General features: G+C 32.4%; 1 protein-coding gene across 1 annotated transcript; it reads right to left on the minus strand.

Moving 5' to 3' along the window:
- Positions 1 to 199: 199 nt before the first annotated feature.
- LOC134708227 (uncharacterized) lies at positions 200 to 22853 on the minus strand. The gene is made up of 3 exons (XM_063568649.1): positions 21825 to 22853; positions 18134 to 18295; positions 200 to 1636 (listed from the first exon to the last, which is right to left on the minus strand). The coding sequence occupies exons 1-3, from the start codon at positions 22851 to 22853 to the stop codon at positions 200 to 202; spliced, it is 2628 nt and encodes an 875-aa protein (XP_063424719.1).
- Positions 22854 to 23174: the final 321 nt, after the last annotated feature.

A 23174-nucleotide genomic window follows, 5' to 3' on the forward strand; every position in this document is an offset into this window, starting at 1 on the left:
AAAATACTATTCACCCCTCCCCCTTTTCCCAAGAATATCAAATGGTCATTCCCTTATAAGACTTCGTTCTTGTCAAGTCATTTCTTTGGCACAAGAAATAATCATTATTCACGAAAAGTGATTTATTACCAAATTACAATATTTTTTTATCTTTAATCACAGTACAATGCAGTAGCTAATAAAAAATATGACCAACATCTTATGTTTTTGTATCTGTTGTTTTCCTTTGTATTGGTCCCGACTTCAGATTCTGCACACGACTTGTGTTTATATTAGCAACAGCAACAAAGAACCCTTGCAGCCCACAAAGAATTGTAAACAATACGTCTAACCACTGCATCTCATAGATTGCAGCAATGATTCCGGTTGTCCAAAAAACTCCCGACAAGGCAACAATTCTTAGGTAAATCTGCGCATCTTTGTATAAATTCAGTTTGCGTATGTGTCTCAACTCCAATCGTACCCTACACATCTGGGAAATAATGTATGTTAGACAAACAAAATCTATCCCCACTGACAAAACCGCGGGCCCCGAAAATAAAACTACATTTGAAGGATACCGATTTGGAAAGCACACTGCACCACCATATCCTAGTGACCAATACTCTGGGCCAGTTTGATCAATTACAATTCCTGGTACAACAATCAGTAAAGGGATTAGAATTCCAATAACAGTTATATGGCGCCGTTTGCGTACAAGGTCTCGTTTTGGTACTTCTCTCCGAGATTTTATTGCTAAAAGGTTAGACATAATATAAACAACTGCAATCGACATAAATGCAAAAACGGTCAACCATAGAAAATGGAGTGTTACGCCGACAACATAGCATAGTCCAGGAATACTTGATGCTCCAATACCAAGTGTGAACAACAGATTTGATAGTAAAAGTGATATGGACAGGTTCTCTAAATTTGAGCCTGGAATGCTCGCATAAAAATCTTGTTTCCTATTAAAAACTATCAAAACGACTAATGAGATAATGGACACTGAGAAACAAATATACGTCATAATTGCTGAAACTGACCAATTTGAAGAGATCTTGCCATTACCAATATCATGGGTAATGTGACAACGAACATTATCTGCATCAATGTTAAATGATCCATCAGGCATGACATCCACAGTAACTTGTTGATCTAAACAAAATTTGTCAATATTGGCTTCAGTATGAATATCATTATCGTCCAAACTACTTAAAAATAAAGAATAAGGTTCAACGTGCACAAATTTTATCAAATATAGTGAATAAAATTGAACTAATTCATTTCCCGTACTTAAAATATCTTTTCTGTTTTCTATCTGAATAATGGACTCCGTTGCATTTCCTCTGATAATGATATTTGTCTTCCATTCATACAATGAGTTTTCAATTAAACGTTTTTCATGATGGAATGCCTTCTTCAGAACTTTCAAGGTTACGTCAACTTTAAGCATCGTTTTACTTTCACTTGCTTTTATTACTAATCGTCCTATAAATTGGGTAAAGTTTGAAACGGAAAGTGGCAAAACTGATACAAGTCCTATTCTGATTAGCTCCTTGTCTGTATGATTCTTTGTCGATATCACATAATAGACCAGATGTATATCGAAATTGAGATATGTTTCTAAATGTGAGCACATGCCACTTCTCTCAACCTGCAAAAATGATAAATGTTAAAAAAAATCACACACACATGTTACTCCCCAATCTATTTTTTTTTAAACGGTCATGGAAGTATAATTATTTAAAGCAAACATTTAATACAGGTTAAGTCATACCTTCTTAGAGTGTGGACGATTTAGAGAGTGTCGTTCCATATCATAAAGACACGTGCCTATTGTAAAAGACTGCATTACCATGTAAATGTGTTTTGGGTATCTGTGTCGTGGAGGTGCTGTCAGATTGATGTAAACCCCAGCAGAATTGTTATAAAGCAACCACCGTCATTTTAAGAAGCATGTTAACATATTAGTGCAAATGGATGGAAGAAATGTGGTTGTATTCGCTTCTTTTGTCAAACTCCGAAAAAGTGGCTACATTGAAAGTTAAGCAAAGCAAAGTCAAGGCTGTTTCGAAGTTTGTCCTTTTGTATGTTTAGTCATAAAAGACAAAGTGATCGCCTTTTATTCTTATGTAATTAGAAGTTTTTTTTTTATAGAAGTTTATGTACCACAAGATGACGTATACAAGTATTTTTTTGCAGACTTCTTGAAAAGTTATTTAGAACTTTTATTCATAAGGTTCCTTAAAATAAATTAAGTTTGAAGTCAGAAAGTAACTTAATCTTTGATGTAGGAATATTTTTTCACTTATGGTTATATAAGGCATTCAATGTTTGTATTATGTTTTTAACTTTTTAAATATTTTAGCCTAGAGCATCATCGAAAGACTCATCTCTGTATAATAAAATTAATGTCATTATATAAGTGTGATTTCGGTTCGTTTAAGAAAAGCCGAACAATTCTACGTAATCTAGGAATAGGCAAGAAAATATCTACATTTTTTGGCATAAATTCCTGCACAACAATGAAGTTTCAAGCTATATCTAGCATTTAACTTGACACCTTCAAACTTACATTTTACAATATCTACCAACCATACGGTAAACGATCGGCTAATTGGCTGATAAATTCAATCAATTGTATAATTGTGGTTTCTTTTCTTTTCCTTTTTCCATGTTTTCTTGTGTTGTGAAAGAGACATATTTATCAATTATTTATACATGTGCTCACATTTTCCTTTTAAAACTTAATGAATGTTTGCAGCTCTTATTACTGTAAAGTTAGGATCACTTGCATTTGCAATCCAACACAGGCCTATGAGTGGCCGTTCATGTCATTTGCGCGATTATATACGCGTATATAATTTTCAACGCGTATATATACGCGTATATTGTGGTTTTCAACGCGTATATTGTGGTTTTCAACGCGTATATTGTGGTTTTCAACGCGTATATTATCGTTTTATACGCGTATATTGTTAAAATAAACACGTTTATACTTTATTCCAATTTATTTATCATATACGCGTTAATATATGCGTTATTTGCATAAATATACGCGTTAATATACGCGTTATTTGTGTTAATATACGCGTATGAAATCATTATATATACGCGTTAATAAACATTCGTTTGTCTTATTGTTTTAACCAATGAAAGCTGCGTTCTTAAACTGGTTTGCATGTGACAATTGTATAACGGTCCGTGTAACACTTATCAAATCAAAGTTTTAAAAAGTTTTGAAATTTTAGATTATGGAATTTGATCCAAGTTTTAAAATATCAAAATTTCAAATTGTGTTAAAGTTTTGAAATTTAGAAATTTTAACCAAATTATTAAAATATCAAAATTCTAAATATCGTTTATAAATTTGATAGTTAAGAAACTTGATCAAACTTTTAAAATACTAAACATAACGTGCAATTTTGATAATTTCACTTTTTGAAAGTTTGATTTTTTAAATGTTTGCTTAAAATATCAAAAATATAAAGGGGCGACAAGAGGGGTACCTGTAAACACTGATGTAAACACGGCTCTGATAAGAACTATTCTTAGTTATAAATAAATAGCATGAAATATATCAAAACATTCTTAATAACAAAATAAATAATGAAAAGAAGAAGTCGTTTTTTTTTTATGAAACATATTAGACATCACATGGGATAACAGTATCCTGAAATTTTAAGGTTGTGCATCTATCCAAAAAAAATATAATTAAACCTATTTAATCCGGAATCAACTACGTTGATTTAAATCTCTTATACATGTATAAGGTTAGTGTTTGAGATAAATAATTCAAAGCTATCTTGTGTTCCCAGTGCCCAACATTTAGAAGTACCAGTGAAAAATGACCAACTCGCATGCAGTTAACCAAATAGCATTATTCGCCTTTTTGACGTTCCTGATGAAGGTGGATCCAGAAAAAGCGCTTCGGTCGCATATACAACTTAAAACGTTTTCCTTCATGTTTATCGATTGCCTGATGAACATATATTGCCTTTTAAGATTTATTTCAGTTCCCAGAAATGATACGGAAGGAATACTTAATATATAGCGTCGCAATGAAAGTTGTGCTATGCGTGTTTCAGCTGGCCCCTAGACAAAAAGTGTACTGGTTCAGTGATTATAGACGTAATACTAAACTCCGAAATATAACAATGAACTAAAATCAAAATCATACAAGACTTAGAAGGACAGAGGCTCCTGGATTGGGACAGGCGCACAAATGCAGCGGGGTTTAATATGTTTCGTGAGATCACAACCCTCCCCCTATACCTCTAGCCAATAAAGAATGAAAAACATACAGTAATACGAACAGTAAAACGCACTTTAATGTGTCAGAATAGGAAACAAAAGAAACTAATCAATATGACAATGATAATAAACTAACAAAGGACTTCTATATATAAGTCTAGCAGTTACTGTCATACGCCAGCTCGATACCTCAATTAAACTACTAGTAGATATGTTTTAACTTCACTTTGGTCAAAAACCTCTTTAATTGTTTCGTTCTTATTTTTCTTGAGTTTACTTTATTTGGCCTTTTCAATTTCATTTGACTTTATTTGCCTTTTTAACTTAATTTGGTTCGAGTGTCAATGATAAGTCTTTTGTAGACGAAACGCGCGTCTGGCGCAAAAAGCGGCAAAATTTATAACCTGGTATCAATCTATGATGAGTTGTTGTAGATACCTTGTAACAATATCTTGGCTCCAATTTTGTGATATTGGATCTTAGTACCGTCTTAATTTCAGCGTAAATAAGATTATATTAAAAACCTCCCACGTTGTGGACTAGCACAACCTTAATTAGGACACCGTGCATTCAGTATCATGAAGCGCTTTTCTTGACCAACCTTCTTACGGAACGCTTAAAGCTGAATATTTAGGGCAAACAACTTACAAAGAATAGATAAAAACGTTTAAGATGATCGTTCATTCTGTACATGAAATAACATATTCTTTAGCCAACATGATTGCAGAAAGTAAGAAGTCGTAAAGCAAAACAGAAAAAAAAATGAAATCAAAAGAAGTAATACATCGTGTATTGGGCTTTTTTATTGCTTAAGAGTTTAGTAGAAAATGTATATATACATGCTCAACATAACCATACTATATGAACTACTGCGAGTTGTTCAGTTTTTACTGTTACTCCTGTTTCTCCAAAAATATGGGTGCTAGAAAAACCAGCAGGTAAAATGGTCAATATCAGAGCCGTACGTCTGGTATCTTCTTTGAAGAAATATTAATTTTGTCATTATTTTTTCACCGCTTACAACTGTCCGTTTTATTTCATACATAAACTTTTAAGGGCATACGATACAGTTTTGATTCTGTATTTACAAGTTCATGAAAATTTGCATATAGGCTAATTTTTACCTGATTAAAACAAATATGTAATTAAAAATATACCTTCATGTGCTACTTTTTGAGTAAAATGTGGTCGAAATTTTGTGTACTTGCTCAAAATTCAGTTTGTGGCCGTAATTTCTTTTTGCAAGAAAGACATAACTTTTTTGTTATAAAAGATAAACACAAATTGTTTTTTGTTAAATAATCGGTAATTTCTGTATTTCATAAGTCTCCTTAAAAAATATGCAAATTTTTATTCAGAAATAACTCATATTTATCAAATATTCATGAATTGAGGAAAAACGTCATTTTTACTGCATGTTTATCAAAATAAAAAAAAATCCTCTATTTACAGTTTTATAAAATTTGAGTCATATAACCTCCCTGCAAAATGAAACAAATCGCCGTTTTGAAAAATAGGGGTCCATGAACTCGTTTTCAAATTAAATCAGTTTGAATGATAAAAATCAGTCGAAAAATGCATCTTTTCCCGATATATCACAGTTTGACGTCGCGAAAATAACATTTTACGTTAGCAACGTCATTACCTCCCCTGTAACTGTATCGTATGCCCTTAAGTATCAGTATGTTTTTAATTCATATTGTTTCTTATCGTTCCGCTTTTATTTCCTTTCGCTTTTTACAGGTATCCCTCTTATTGCCCCTTTTCTATTTTGATATTTTAAGCAAACATTTGAAAAATCAAACTTTCAAAAAGTGAAATAATTAAAATTGCGCGTTAGATTTAGTATTTTAGAAGTTTGATCAAATTTCTAAACTATCAAATTTATAAACGATATTAAGAATTTTGATATTTTAATAATTTGGTTAAAATTTCAAAATTTCAAAACTTTAACACAATTTGAAACTTTGATATTTTAAAACTTGGATCAAAATTCCAAAAATCTAAAATTTCAAAACTTTTTAAAACTTTGATTTGATAAGTGTTACACGGACCGTTATACAATTGTCACATGCAAACCAGTTTAAGAACGCAGCTTTCATTGGTTAAAACAATAAGACAAACGAATGTTTATTAACGCGTATATAATGATTTCATACGCGTATATTAACACAAATAACGCGTATATTAACGCGTATATTTATGCAAATAACGCGTATATCAACGCGTATATGATAAATAAATTGGAATAAAGTATAAACGTGTTTATTTTAACAATATACGCGTATAAAACGATAATATACGCGTTGAAAACCACAATATACGCGTTGAAAACCACAATATACGCGTTGAAAACCACAATATACGCGTATATATACGCGTTGAAAATTATATACGCGTATATAATCGCGCAAATGACATGAACGGCCACTCATACAGGCCCTTAATAGAACAGTCAGGAAAAGGCAAACATTTTAATGTTATACCAATGATAACCTCCCTCAATTACCACCCAATACTCAACAAACATAGGTTGTCAAAAAACTCTAGCACAATATGGGAACATTGTCTTTCGAATGGACAAACATTGGATAATTTCGATACAAGATTTCAAAGATAACAATGAGTTCAAAATGATACAGGTACTCTGCCTCATTTCAAACCACCACTGGGTATTTTCTTGCAGGATTATTATAGTTTTTGTCCGAACTGGTTAAATGTTGGATACGAAAGATCTAATTTCGGTGTTGACCGAAGCACATTTGTAGGAATAAAAATGTGTGCACGATCCTCCAGGGACGATCAACGCTTTTTAAAACAACCATACACAATTACAAAAAGAAGAATTTAATTCTTATAATTACATTTTTTGCAACATACATAAAATAAAGAGTTAATATCAAATTTTTCGTTGGTTTACTATGCATTGTTGTGTGATTGACGACATATGAAGCACGTGCTGTAATGAATTTTGGATTTTATTGGGAAATAAAATGTAACTTTGGAATGCCTCGCGATTCTTTTCTGTCGATCAAGATATGGGTTCTTGTGATTTATACATGCAATGTAATTATTTAAGTATAGACCACCTCACCTGCATTCATATTTACATTAAATCATGTTCGTAAAATATATTAAACTACAATACTCCATTAGAAAAAAGTTATAACTCTACGGTGGAACATACACTATAACTATTCAAACAGTTATTTTTTTTTAATATTAACACAGAAATAATACAATATCTTATGATACATATAGTATTGTTTTTTCAATTGAATTATAATTTATATTATTAAATAATATGATTAAAAATGACCTATTACGGTAAAATCGGCATGTATTATTATAGTATTAATGTATGGACTTTTTCATATTGGCCCTGTAACATGCCCGAGGTGTTAATAATGGCCAAGGATGGTTGTAATGGCCCTGAGGCAACGCCGAGGGCCATTACAACTGTCCGAGGCCATTATTAATACCAAGGGCATGTTACAGGGCCAATATGAAAAAGTCCATATATTGACACTTTTATTAACCAACTATAAAGGCAACTTCATTCAAGAACAGTCTTCGAGTCTCGGATCCAAAACTATACAGCTATCCACAAACTACAACAGGACCAATACAGAAAAGCCCGTTTTATAACATTTTTATAAAATGGTTTTAATTCTTCGATTAAACAAAGAGTAAGAAACTTACCGTGAAGAAGATACAGGAATTTCATAGCTGAACTTCAACTTGTCTTTTCGCATTCAAGTTCGCATGGAATTTTGGTCAACATTATGACTGTCAGATGTAATTTCTGATTTCTCACCCAAGTACTTAATTTTATGCTATTAAAATTCATTTCATCTAGCAAAAAAAAAGTAGCTGGGAAGAATAAATCAGACAGTTTTAAAAACTATTCTAAAGTCTGCATTCTTCTTAGGATTGAACATCGGAAATGAAACCGTGAGTGATAATAATCAAAAGTCGTACTCGAAAAAGGCTGTGAAATATTTCCGTTTCAAGTTGTTACAAAACAATGTCAATGAACATCATTTCAACTTGTTTTTATGATATTAAGTTTAAAATTTTTTTTAAAATGTCACACTTATTTAAAAATATAAACGACATTTTTATTTAATCGATCATGGATGTCCCGTTTCATCTGTTCATGACTGTGATTTCGTAATGCACGGGTGTGATCTCGTAATGCATGACTGAGATGTCGTAATGACTGGCTGTAGCAATTTCTACGTTCATAATGACCAGATGTCGAAATTTTCCTTTTATAAAGCATGGGCATTTCTATACATATTGTAGTAAGTTGGTTAATAAATTAATTTATTAACCAACTAAGTACATTATTGCCAAAAATGACTGTTTATTAGAAATAACATCTTTTCTGTAATGGCCCTGTTTTTTTCTGTAATGGCCCTGTTTTTTCTGTAATGGCCCTGTTTTTCTGTAATGGCCCTGTTTTTCTGTTATGGCCCTGTATTAATGCCCAGTTTGTCTGTATTAGGCTCAGTTAGGGTTTTTAATAAAGTTAAAAGAATTAAGTTGTAAAGAGTATAATACCTTTTTGTATTTTATTTAATTTAGTAACCAGAAGAACCATATAAAGGGATCACTGTTCATCCTATTTTTCAACACATAACTTCTTTCAACTTAATATTTTGGATATTTGGTATATTTAAAGCTTTATCATGGTGAAGTACAAATTATTTTTTTTTCAAACTAAATTGTCATTAAAAGAGTAAGAGAGTACATTAAGTTGGCAGCAACACATACACTTTTGTTCAGTTGGTTAATAAATGTATTAAGAAATGGGTGTTTTTATAATGGCCTTGTTATATGTCCTTTGGTCAGTAATAATGGCCTCGGATGTCTGTAATAGCCCTCGGCGTTGCCTCGTGCCATTACAGACTTCCTCGACCATTATTTCATACCTTGGACATATAACAGGGCCATTATAAAAACACCCATTCATTAATACTATAGATGTAACTTCGCTAATATTAATACGACTTTTCAAACAGGGCCAATACGGAAAAAACCCGTATTGGCCCATGGGACACATAATATGGGACACTGACTTCCGGTTGTTTTCGAAATGTTGACGTTTCCGTTTTGGAAACGTAAAAAAGGTAAACAATGTCGTCTGCAGAGCAAGCTTTGTCAAAGGAAACAGACATGGGGGACCCGATCGCTTGTTTCACTAGCGAAGAGGCAAAGGAAGTATTAGCACAATTTGCCAGAAATGATTCATAGACTAGACTAGCTATATAATTTCGATGAGCTCAACTATGGTAATGATGCAAACCCTGAAATCTCGTCGCCGCCGGTGAATGTAAACTCAGAATCAGAACATGTTTCAAACAACAAGGAAAACAGATTTCCTAACGTGTCGCTGGAGGATACTGATGCATTTCTAACAGATAGTGTAAATAAGAATACATTCTACAAAACCAAAGCTGACATTAAAACATTTAAAGATTGGTTAAGTGAAATTGGAGAGGAAAGGAACTTTCTTGATATATAAGCAAAGAAAATGGATACTTTGTTAGCCAGATTTTGCTTGTGTCCGTAAAAAACCCAAAACAGAGTATGAACCAGATTCAATTTCTGCAATGATCAATAGTATTGAAAGGTAACAAACATAAAAATGGAAATTTCCTTTCTTTTCGTATGTGTCTGTACCAAGCCATGGATGACATTGTATTTTCAGTAGTTGTTTCATCAATATTATACTTATTACTACTATATTTTTATCTAAATGTTGGTTATAATTGTTTTGTTTCTCTCTACAAAAATTAATAATGACCACACACACACTACATAAAATAAAAATTGATTTTTATAGTTCGTTCTTATGTTGTACTGTTATACCACTGTCCCAGGTTAGGGGGAGGGTTGGGATCCCGCTAACATGTTTAACCCCGCCACATTATTTATGCATGTGCCTGTCCCAAGTCAGGAGCCTGTTATTCAGTGGTTGTCGTTTGTTTATGTGTTACATATTTGTTTTTCGTTCTTTTTTTTACATAAATAAGGCCGTTAGTGTTCTCGTTTGAATTGTTTTACATTGTTTTATCGGGGCCTTTTATAGCTGACTATGCGGTATTGGCTTTGCTCATTGTTGAAGGCCGTACGGTGACCAATAGTTGTTAATGTCTGTGTCATTTTGGTCTTTTGTGGATGGTTGTCTCATTGGCAATCATACCACATCTTCTTTTTTTATATTAATATACTTTTATTGCCAAATATTGCATAATTATTTATCGCCCTTTTTATCATGCATTTATGGAAATATTAATTTTCTAGGCACTTCAAGGACATACAGATGCCTTATTCTGTAAAAGATGATTCACTATTCAGTCACTAAAAGAGTTTTGGAGTCAAAAAGAAAATCCCTAAAAGCTATGGGTAAAGGGAACTAGTAACTTAAAGCTGATCCCTTGGAAAAGGAGGAAATTGGTATGATGTATGAGAAAAATGTTTTAGGTGCTGGTAGGTAAATTTATAAATTAACCTACATAATCCCATATACCATGATATACAGTATCATTACATGATGCACAAAAATTCAAGGTAGGTTTGAAATATTTTAGTAAAAGTAATAATAAGATAAAAGGGAAAATTCAAAATATGTACATGTTATAACATCAAACAGTAATATTTATAATATGTCATCTGAACAGTTCTTCAAATAGACCAATAAATGTATGTGCTAGATGTAATTTTGACTGCAAATAATGAAAAAGACATTGTTTTAACAACTTTTATTCAAGTGAATTTAATGTTTTACTTCATGTTTTCAGGTAATCCAGAATCCTTGCTTAATACTGTGTGGTTGAACAATGGTGTTTGTTTTGGACTGAGGGGGAGGCAAGAACATGCAAATATGATATGGGGTGATGTTGAACTAAAAAAAAACTTCTGTTGGAAAGGAGTACTTGGAATTCACAGGTATTATTTTAAATTTAATGAAATATAATGCACGTTTTCTGTTGTTTTCATACAAGTGAATATATTTTGTTTTAAATGAATTTTGTCTTGTGCACATATATATACCGGTACATAAAAAAATAACACCAAAAACATGAAAAGGCAGTTATTTTTAGTAAAATTAACCTAGGTAAAAAAATTCATGTCTCATCCAATTTTTTTTATAATTTTATATTTATAACATATTTGTATCCTTTATTTTTTTTTTAGAGAAAAGAACTAAAACTAGGAGTGGTGTAAAGTCAGGGAACTGCAGAAAAGATTTACCTAAGGCTTTTGCAGTCCCGGAAGATGAAAATTGTCCAGTAAAAATTTACAAGGCATATAGGGACCATCGTCCGATAGATATGAGGGCTCCAGATAGTCGATTTTATCTTAAACCCTTAAACCGTCCAGTTACAGCAATATGGTATTCTAAACAATGTGTTGGGAAAAACAAAATGGAATTAATAATGAAAACAATGGCAGAGTTACAGTGGAGATCAGTTCTAACCTCTCATAAATTCTGTCAGAATCTGTCAGGAGCACTGTTCTAGAACAGTACTTATGTAGAACTGTCAGCCTGACACCTTTTAGTCAGTTCTAGGTTAGAACTGTTCTAGCTAGAACTGATTTGGTCAGTTCTACCTAGAACTGATTTGGACAGTTCTAGCTAAAACTGATCCTGACAGTTCTACCCTAGAACAGTTTTAGACAGTTCTAGCTAGAACTGACCAAATCTTTGGTCAGTTCTACTTCTAGAACAGTTCTACGGTTAGAATTGATTTCAAATTCTACGGCTAGAATTGATTTATAAATTCTACGGCCAGAATTAATTTATAAATTCTACGGCTAAAATTGATTTATAAATTCTACGGCTAGAATTGATTTATAAGTTTCAAGAAATATTTGTCTTAATATAAAGGCTTCGGCAAAATAGCGATTAATATTATCAGAGACATATAAAGATTATATGTCTCTGATATTATATAGAGTTTTGCTATTTTGCCGGTTTTATTTCAGATTTTTAATCGGCAAGAGAACATGTTTAACCCCGCCATATTCTGCATGTACGTGCCTGTTCCAAGTCAGGAGCCCGTAATTCAGTGATCAGTTTTCTTTTGTTGATGTGTAACATAAAATATTTGTTTTTCTTTAATATTTATGTCCCGTCTACGATAGTAGAAGGGGCATTATGTTTTCTGGTCTGTGCGTCCGTTCGTCCGTCTGTCTGTCTGTCTGTTCGTCCGTCTGTCCCATGTCAGGTTAAAGTTTTTGGTCGAGGTAGTTTTTGATTAAGTTGAAGTCCAATCAACTTCAAACTTAGTAAACATGTTCCCTATGATATGATCTTTCTAATTTAATTGCCAAATTAGACTTTTGGCCCCAATTTCACGGTCCACTGAACATAGAAAATGATAGTGCAAGTTTCAGGTTAAAGTTTTTGGTCAAGGTAGTTTTTGATGAAGTTGAAGTCCAATCAACTTCAAACTTAGTACACATGTTCCCTATGATATGATCTTCCTAATTTAATTGACAAATTAGACTTTTGACCCCAAAAGGATAGTGCAAGTTTCAGGTTAAAGTTTTTGGTCAAGGTAGTTTTTGATGAAGTTGAAGTCCAATCAACTTCAGACTTAGTACACATGTTCCCTATGATATGATCTTCCTAATTTAATTGCCAAATTAGACTTTTGACCCCAAAAGGATAGTGCAAGTTTCAGGTTAAAGTTTTTGGTCAAAGTTGTTTTTGATGAAGTTGAAGTCCAATCAACTTCAGACTTAGTACACATGTTCCCTATGATATGATCTTTCTAATTTATTTGCTAAATTAGACTTTTGACCCCAATTTCACAGTTCACTGTACATAGAAAATGATTATGCGAGAGGGGCATCCGTGTACTATGGACACATTCTTGTTTGTACATAAATTAGGCCGTTAATTAGTATTATGGGGGGGGGGGGGGGGGGGGGTATTATTTGAATGGACGTACCTGTTTAACAAAAATCTTTTGACCACATCAATCTAAACTGACATTATTTGCTCTTTCTTTCTGCAAATCTATATAGCTGCACAGTACTTCAGTTTTAATTTTAGGTCAAGAGGGACTGTACTATACAAGTTACAGCAATATTTGAAAACAATTTTGTTCGCATCAATTTATAGTGCCAGCATGCAGGGGCAGATCCAGCCATTTTAAAGGGGGGGGGTCCAACTATATGTTTCCATTCAAATGCATTGATCGTCAAAAAAAGGGGGTTCCAACTCCTGAACCCCCCCCCCCCCCCCCCCCCCTTGATCTGCCAAGAGCATGCCTCTTTTTATTCAAAATATTGAATCATAAACAAATATCAGTAGTTTTCATACTTCAGACTGAGTCGTATATTACAATCATTTGACCGCATCAACCAAAACTTCCCATATTTGCTTTTTTTTTATGTAAATCTAAACAGCTGCACAGTAGTTCAGTTATAATTTTAGGTCAAGAGGGACTGTAGTATATAAATAACTACAATATTGGAAATCAATGACCACAATTTTTTCTCTTGCATCAATTGAGAGTGCATGCATTTCTTATTTTTATTCAAAATATCGCATCAGAAACAAATATCAGTAGTTTTCATACCTCAGACTGACAGTAACATGTAATCGTGTAACAAAATTATTTGTCTGCATCAATCAAAACTGACCATATTTGACTGCATCAACCAAAACTGACCATATTTGACCGCATCAACCAAAACTGACCATATTTGCTCTTTTTTATGTAACTCTTATAGTCGCATAGTAAATCTAATATTTTTATGTAAGGATGGATTGTAAAATCATGAAAATACAAATGATAGAAATATTGGAACACAATGCTACCTTATTTCATTTGCATCAATTTAGAATGCCAGCATGTCCTCTTTTTATTCAAAATATTGCATCATAAACAAATATCAGTAGTTTTCATACCTCAGACTGACTGGTATAACAAAATAATTTGTCCGCATCAACCAAAACTGACCATATTTGCACTTTATTATGTACATGATGTCAATCTTAATAGCCGCAAAGTAAATCACGTATATTTTTATATCAGGATGGATTGTTTAATATAAATGAAAGCAATATTGGAAAATAAAATTATGCTCACATCAGTTTATAGTGCCAGCATGTCCTCTTTTTCATCAAAATTTTGAATCGTAAACTAATTTCAGTAGTTTTGATATCTCAGACTGATTCATGAATATATATATAACAAAATTATTTATCCGCATCAACCAAAACTGACCATATTTGACAGCATTAACCAAAACTGACCATATTTGACAGCATTAACCAAAACTGACCATATTTGACAGCATTAACCAAAACTGACCATATGTGACAGCATCAACCAAAACTGACCATAATTACACTTTGTTATGTAAATCTTAATATATATATAGCCGCATACTAAATCCCTTATAGTAATACATATTACGATGGATTGTATAATTCAAATGACAGCAATATCAATGAATATTGGAACACATTGGCTACAAAAAAATTTCCACATCAATTTAGAATATCAGCAAGTCCTCTTTTTATTCAAAATATTGAATTGTAAACAAATTTCAGTGGTTTCGATATATCAGACTGAGTGAGAGTTGTTTTAACAAAATTATTTGACCGCATCAACCAAAACTGAACTTATTTACACTTTATCATGTAAATATACATGTATATGGCCTCATTGTAAACATGGTAAACCAATATTATTTCTATGTGAGGACGGATCGTATGATAAAAATGACACCAACTTTGAAACACAATACACCTTATCGCTAATCCTGGCTGACCCGGCCTCTTGAACTTTTGAAGCATACAACAATGACTTTTCCATTGTGGCGTCAGATATTTTGTTTTATGACGTCAAAATTTTACGGGAACCTGTGTGATATCCAGTAATGGCAGACAAATAGCGACAAGGTGTATTTATACCATATCTAAGAATTTAGCGCGCCGTTATTTGCTCTCTGTATCCATATTAATGAACTGTCATTAAACATGCTAAAGTGACTTTTTAACATGTTTAAGGTGGTATGGGTGTCTTCCTCCATCTTGGATTGTAAAAAACAGTGAACCAAAGGTCCATATTTTCTATCAAGTCATCAAAATTAGATGCAGGAATGCAGATATTTAATGTGAATTTTCATTTAAAAGAACCAATTTATAAGAATATAACTTATAAATATTAATATTTTTGTAAATGTTGATTCTTTTTTGGTTGTTTTTGAATTTTTTAAATTGGCATTTTAAGGGGAGATAACTATTAAACAGTGCATTTTCTGAAGGATTCTACATGGAATTTTCCTATTTTGTATTCTAGCCGGAAAAAACGTACGGTGACCCTATCATTTCTTTTGATATTCTCAAAGCATTGTCTGAAAGCTATCTTTTCCTTAAGCATGTTTAAAGTATTTAACATTTCTATCATTTTGTTTAGTTTCTAATCACAAAATGGTGTTTTTTCCTGTGTAATCCATACAAAATGTGTCATTTTGTCACGTCCTGTAGCTTGAGAAAATGCGCGGTGACCTATCATTTTTAGTATATTTTTCAACATATATCAATAGATACTACGTTTTGGCAAAGTATGAACAAACAGATCATTTTTATTTTAGACTCCCCATACCACCTTAAGTCAGTAGTTTGTAATGGTTTTTTTTTAAACAAAACTATTTAATGGCATCATCCAACACTCACATGACTGATATACTTTATTTTAAAAATAAAATAAAAAGTACATGTATGGGAAGTTCTCTTCTTGGAATAGTAAGAAAAAGGCATGATTTTGTTTGTAGCCGAACTTCCAGCCGGGCAAATGTTTCATTCATGTTCAGACCCAGTTTATTTTTCTGAGTTGCAGACTCCCAGATATCATTTATAATCGTTATGGATAAGTCTGGCTAAATTGACGAGATGGTGCAAATGTATATGTCGTGTACAAGTTGCGTTTTTGTACAGGTTATAACATATACTAAAATATTGTACATGTTATAACTTGTATGATGCAAAAATACAAGTTATAACATGTACAAAAGTACCTCATACATGTTATAACCTGTACAAAATATTGCTTAAAAATGGTTTTAACTTGTACAAAATCGAAAAATAAGGATATGTTTCTATTATCGCAACAGATGTTATTGACATCAATAATATTTCATAACTTTTTTTATTATTCTTTCATGTTAGTGTGTTTTGTCCTTTTTTAATATAGTTAATGTCCAGGGGTCGGTATTACGGAGCATTCCTAAGACTTGTCATAAGATATATGTATATCTTAGGACGTGTCTTATGATCCTCTTATGACTATCTATAGACATATCTTTATTTGATGAATTATAAATGTGAGTGTCCACTTTGAAGGCAATAGTGAAATACTTCCATTCTAGTTGACACTAAAAGACAGAAGAGGATAGCCAGGGAAGATGTGTCTACAAATACAATTGAAAATTGAAATGGGGTATGTGTGACTGTCTAAAAGATAACAACCCGCCCATGGAGCAGACAACATCCAAAGGACACAAATACATGCTTTCAAAGTAGAGGATATATATTTAAAACATAAAAATGACATTCGCCTAATGAAATAATCTTATAGTTTATAAAAAAAATTGAGTTATGAATTTACATAAGTCATGCTGAAGGTCAAAAATGTTGAAGAGTAGATCCAAAGATATTTATAATGAAACGTAGTCCAATGAAAACTTTTTCAGCTCTCTCTTGATTTTACAGAGTAAGCATATAAGACATTGTTTTAGTCTTTGCATGCTATAAAACGAGAGGGAGGAGTATTACCCAAAATTATTAGGCATCGTTCTTAAAATTTTGGGAAGAATTTAGTTACATGTACTAGTATCTAATGTAATTGTCATTGAGGAAATACAAGCTTTTAGTAAATAGTGTCACACTTATTTAAGCCATGATGGACTACATAAAACATTCAATCACATGAAAACACATTTTGCCAACATAAGTGATGAAACATATATTTCTGTAACTATGTGATCATTGTCCTCGACAGAAAGAGACACGTTATGGCCTATTTATTGTTGTTCTTTATGCATTGGTGAATTTAAATGTTCATTTTACTTCATTAAGATTTATCTTAAATTTTGTACAAGTTAAAACCATTTTTAAGCAATAATTTGTACAGGTTATAACATGTATGAGGTACTTTTGTACATGTTATAACTTGTATTTTTGCATTATACAAGTTATAACACGTACAATATTTTTGTACATGTTATAACCTGTACAAAAACGCAACTTGTACACGACATATATATAGTTTTTTTACGTTGTACAACACTTTTTTCATTAATATATCCCATAATTCATCAACTGTACAATTTTCGTTTGAACATTTGTCAAAACAGAATCTTAAATGAATTTAAATCCAAGGCAAACAAGGTAAATTACGATTAAAATTCCATGAATTAAATGCAGAGTTTTATTTAGGAAGAGACTGTTAAAAACGGGGAACGAAGAAACGTAAACAATGATGTTTCCGTATGCAATCTTATAAAAATATATCTCCGATGAGTTGGATAACCTTCTATTCACTTCGATATTTAATTTGTACATGTAACGTAATAAAAGTCGTTTGATCAGTAAAAAATATAGAAAATCTGCTATTTAATATATAGCAAAGTAATTTGAAGTGATTTATTTCTTCTAAATTCTAAAGTGCCCTTACTGCAGTGACGTCATTTAGAACTGTTCTACAGTCCTGACTGATTTAGTCAGTTCTGCTGACAGTTCTACAGTTAGAAGTGATTTGGACAGTTCTACCTAGAACTGATTTAGACAGTTCTACCCTAGAACTGATCCTGACAGTTCTACCTAGAACTGATCCTGACAGTTCTACCTAGAACTGATTCTGACAGTTCTACTTAGAACAGTTCTAGAGAAAGCATATGACACCATCTCCAGTCTATTAATTCCTACAGAACCTAGTTCAACTACTTTAGAAAATTCGTTTACAACCACAAGTTCAACAGTAGATGTTGTAGCATCTGGGTAAAAACCTCTGGTCACACTTCCATCCTGAGACCAGAGTCACAGTGATGCTGTAAAGATCATCCTTGTTTTTATCCTGCACAGACCACAATTTTAAACTTGTATATATTTATTTACTTTTCGGTTTTGTTGATCACAAATTGTACAGCACCTGCACTTGATGACACAGCATCAGCGTGATGGTATTTTTCCGTTGCTGATTAACGAAAGAAGAAGAAGAAGAAGAGCAGTTAATACTCAACTACAGTCCGTAAATGCTAATGATGGACCTATTGCTGCTTCGTCTAACTCATCTGGGGCATCTTTGAATATAACTGAACAATCGACAATAAATAACCTCAACATGCCAACATTTGACATCAGTAAAATCAATGGAATATTGTATGGGACAAATATTAGCAGTGGAACATTCAATTTTAATCTCAATACAAACAGTAAAATTTAAATTGGCAATTGTTCTTAGTAAAGTTGTTAATCAAATTGTTGATGTTTTGTTATATTTTGAATTTCAAATTAGATTTAACATATAATCTTTGTTCAGTATAATTTGCTTAGTTTCATTAAAAATATTAACTGTGCAATTTGTCAGTTTATACAAATATATGTGTTTCAAAATATTGGCCCTTATATATATATGGATTTAATACAACACTAACAACAACTCTATATTGAATAAGTTGGATTATTTAATAAAAGTGTTATGAACTGGTGTTTCTGTATTGGCCCTGATAAAGATTCTTGGTCAGCTGTATTGACTCTCGACCCTGCGGGTCTCGGGGCCAATACAGCTAACCTCGAATCTATAACAGGGCCAATACAGAAACAGCCAGTTAATAACTCTATATTATTAACCAACTTACTACAATATGTATAGAAATGCCCATGCTTTATAAAAGGAAAATTTCGACATCTGGTCATTATGAACGGAGAAATTGCTACAGCCAGTCATAACGAGATCTAAGCCATGCATTACGAAATCTCAGTCATGCATTACGAAATCACACCCGTGCATTACGAAATCACAGTCATGCACTATGAACAGATGAAACGGGACATCGATTAAATCAAAATGTCATTTATTTCTTTAAATAAGTGTGACATTTTTTTTAGTTTTTTAAAACTTAATATCATAAAAACATGTTTTAAATTATGTTCATCGACATTGTTTTGTAACGACTTGAAACGGAAATATTTCACAGCCTTTTAAATTTTCGAGTACGACTTTCGATTATTATCACTGTTTCATTTCCGTTGTTAAATCCTCAGAATGCAGACGAATAGTTAAACTGACTGATTTGTTCTTCCCAGCTACTTTTTATTTGCTAGATGAAATGAAATTTAATAGCATAAAATTAAGTACTTGGATGAGAAATCAGAAATTACATCTGAAAGTCGCAATTTTGACTAAAATTCCATGCGAAATTGAATGTGAAAAGACAAGTTGAAGTTCAGCTATGAAATTCCTGTATCTTCTTCACGGTAAGATTCTTACTCTTTTTTTAATCGAAGAATTAAAACCATTTTTAAAATAGAAATGTTATGAAACGGGCTTTTCTGTATTGGTCCTGTTGTAGTGTGTGGATAGCTGTATAATTTTGGATCCGAGACTCAAAGACTGTTCTTGAATGAAGTTGCCTTTATAGTTGGTTAATAAAAGTATCAATATATGGACTTTTTCATATAGGCCCTGTAACATGCCCTTGATATTAATAATGGCCTCGGACAGTTGTAATGGCCCTCGGCGTTGCCTCAGGGCCATTACAACCATCCTTGGCCATTATTAACACCTCGGGCATGTTACAGGGCCAATATGAAAAAGTCCATACATTAATACTATAGTATTGTGAAACTGGAGATGCCAATAATTTTCATTTCTCAATTTCTTATTCTCTTAAACAGTTTGGACAATAGTTTACAAATATTTGTCATAACCTGCAGACATAACTATTAGTCTCAAAATTTGGACTTTGTTGAATAGTTGTCTCAATGGCAATCGTACCACATCTCCTTATTGTATACAGACACTAATTGGTCTTTGATACTATTGTTGTATCTTTTTAGCATCTGTTCATCCTTTAATTGCTTCTGCTGATAAAAAAATGAAAACAACACGTTATAAATTTCGTGCGTCCGATGCGCTTTTCTGGATTTAATTTCATCAGGAACGCTCAAAGCCGAATATTTGAAAGTCAAGGATGTATAAGGACCGAAAAAGTTGAAGAGCTATAAACCAAAAAGGACTTAAAAAATAGCAAAATCCATCTGAGGCAAACTTTGACCGAAGGAGTTGAAACCTTAGTGTCTGTACAATTTCAAAATCTAAACGGGCAATATTAGATAGTTTGTTATAAATCATGTCAGTACCAAAGTACTGACTACTGAGCTGATGATACCCTCACAATATAGATATTTTTATTGTTGATTTAAATCATTACATTAAATTACATTTAATTTTGAGTTTATTGTGCTGTCTTTCCGGACTGGTAAAGTAAAAGTTTAAGGAGCAAATTATTCCTCCATTATTTCATAAGGTCATTTAACTCGGCTATGTTTGGTACAGAAAGCAATATATTGACAACTGTCTATATAAGTTTTGTGAAGAAATTGTTAATTAACCATTTTCATTTTGATAAAGTGCAGAAGTTTTGGACATTCCGCCAAAATGTTCAATTTTCATGGACAATAGGATGTGACAACCGTCGAGATTAATCAAATTCAAAGCTACGACGCGATGCAGAAAGAATGAGACAATTTAAAAGTATTTAAAGTCAAGTATTCCTTGCGTGAAAACTATTAGTACTAAATTAATTAAGCTCACGGACTTTTTTCCGGATGAGACCACAATAAGCAGATATGACCGACGGCATTCAGTTAAAATTGAAATCAAAAGCGTTCATTTAAAAGGAAGATAAAAGATTAAAGAATTCAGTCAAAAACCAGTTTGATAAGCGAGCTAGATAAGATAGATAAGCAACGAGCAAAAGAGGCAACAGAAATCGAGGACGTAACGAACTAGACCAGAAGTGTGATGCAATTGCCGGATCGCAACAAAAGGAGATCAATTGAATTGCTTACAGGTGAAATGGATCATTTTCGGATAAAAGGTCGTATTTGTTTATTATAATCTCATTGCATTTTACCTAAAGTCGTAATTATTAAATCAAACTAACAATTTGTAATGTAAATTTTATTATTCTTATTAAAAGATTAAGAAATTGATAACCCAATTACACAAACTCATTACAGGCATTATAGACGTCCGAGTTTACTCATTCGTTATAGACACTAATAAAGACATTTATATAGTCAAAACTCTCCTTTTATACGTTGTATGAGTTGATATTATAGACGGCCCGAGTTGATTTATTGGCGGTTCGAGTTGTCGTTTTAGACGGTCCGAGTTGCCTTGCACCCGTTTAGTCAATAGAATTATACATATCATAAGTTGTACGTTTAATCGAGACCTTACCTTATTTTCAAGGTTTATTGGTCAAAGTTCGTCATTATGTGATGCCAATTACTATTAGAGAAAAACCACTGTAAAATTAATAATTACCTCTATAGACCATTCTTTGCAGAAGTTAACATCATCTACATATGACTTTGGTTCTCTGAAGGAGAAAATGACAGACAAACTGCGTACTTCATTAGTTTGCCACATAGAATTCAAGAGAGGTTTGAAACAATAAAACTCATGTTGTCTTTCATTTCTTGATATACAAAAAGAGTTCCTGTATACATCAAAACGTCTTCCATCCATTTTCACTATTGGATTGACATACTTCTTACAAAGAGGATGATTATTTACTATCATTTCTGCTACACATGTCCTTACTTCAACACCCGGAGGTGGTATGAGTTCGAAATCAGCATCTGCGAACAATAAAATCAGCTTTGACTTTTTTGTTAAATTTTGAAATTGGTCCATTTCCTCGGCAATACTTTTTGCATTGTAAAATTTTAAATCAAAGGGAATATAGTCATGAACATTATTACAGATTGCACAGTACATATTTTTGAAAATATCAACGTTCTTATAGTCGACAACAGGTGGACCATTTTCTATCATATTGTTTTCCAGACATTTTTCTGTTATGTTATTATTGTGATATTTCAAAGAACACATCGATATTGTCTGAACTCCTTTTTTTGTGTTTTTCTGGGTATTTATTTGTATACACTTATATCTATCTAGAACAATGTTCGTGGTCAAATTGTGTTTCGCACAACAATCTTTGTAATAGTTACATTTGTCATCACAGTAGCAGTACGAATCAATTAAATATTCTGGTAATTTACAACCACCGAATGAAAAACATTCATCTTCCAAAATGTTCGGGTAGGTAAACGTTGGTTGATCTGACTGGGTTGTTATCTCTAAAGGAAATAGTTTATTCCAGAACACGTCTGTTCCAGTGACCTGCGATATACTTCTAGATGTTGTATTAGACGTTGTTGTTTCGTTTGCAGTATTTCTGGATACGTCAGCATCATTGACTTGTGATATACTTCTAGATGTTGTATCAGACGTTGTTGTGCCGTTTACATTATTTCCGGACACGCCAGTACCAGTGACTTGTACCATACTTCTAGATGTTGTATCTGATATTGTTGTTTGATTTATCCATTCTTGTCCAAGCACAAGAAGCGGTAAACGCAATACGAAAATCAAAGCAAATAAAAACAGTGAGATTTTCATCGTTCCTGTTTTTATTTAATAAAAACTGTTCTCCTGAACACAATTTTATATCAAATATATAAACAGACATGTTTTTTGGTATTAGTTTGTATGAATGGCAGAATTGATCCTTAAATTATGACACTTGTGTATTGGTTGTTTATTGGTTTATCCTATTTAGGTGGATACTTATTGTCATATCAATTCATTAATTGTTATATTAAACTC

This window comes from Mytilus trossulus, chromosome 1 (assembly GCF_036588685.1).
Source record: "Mytilus trossulus isolate FHL-02 chromosome 1, PNRI_Mtr1.1.1.hap1, whole genome shotgun sequence".
Taxonomy (NCBI): domain Eukaryota; kingdom Metazoa; phylum Mollusca; class Bivalvia; order Mytilida; family Mytilidae; genus Mytilus; species Mytilus trossulus.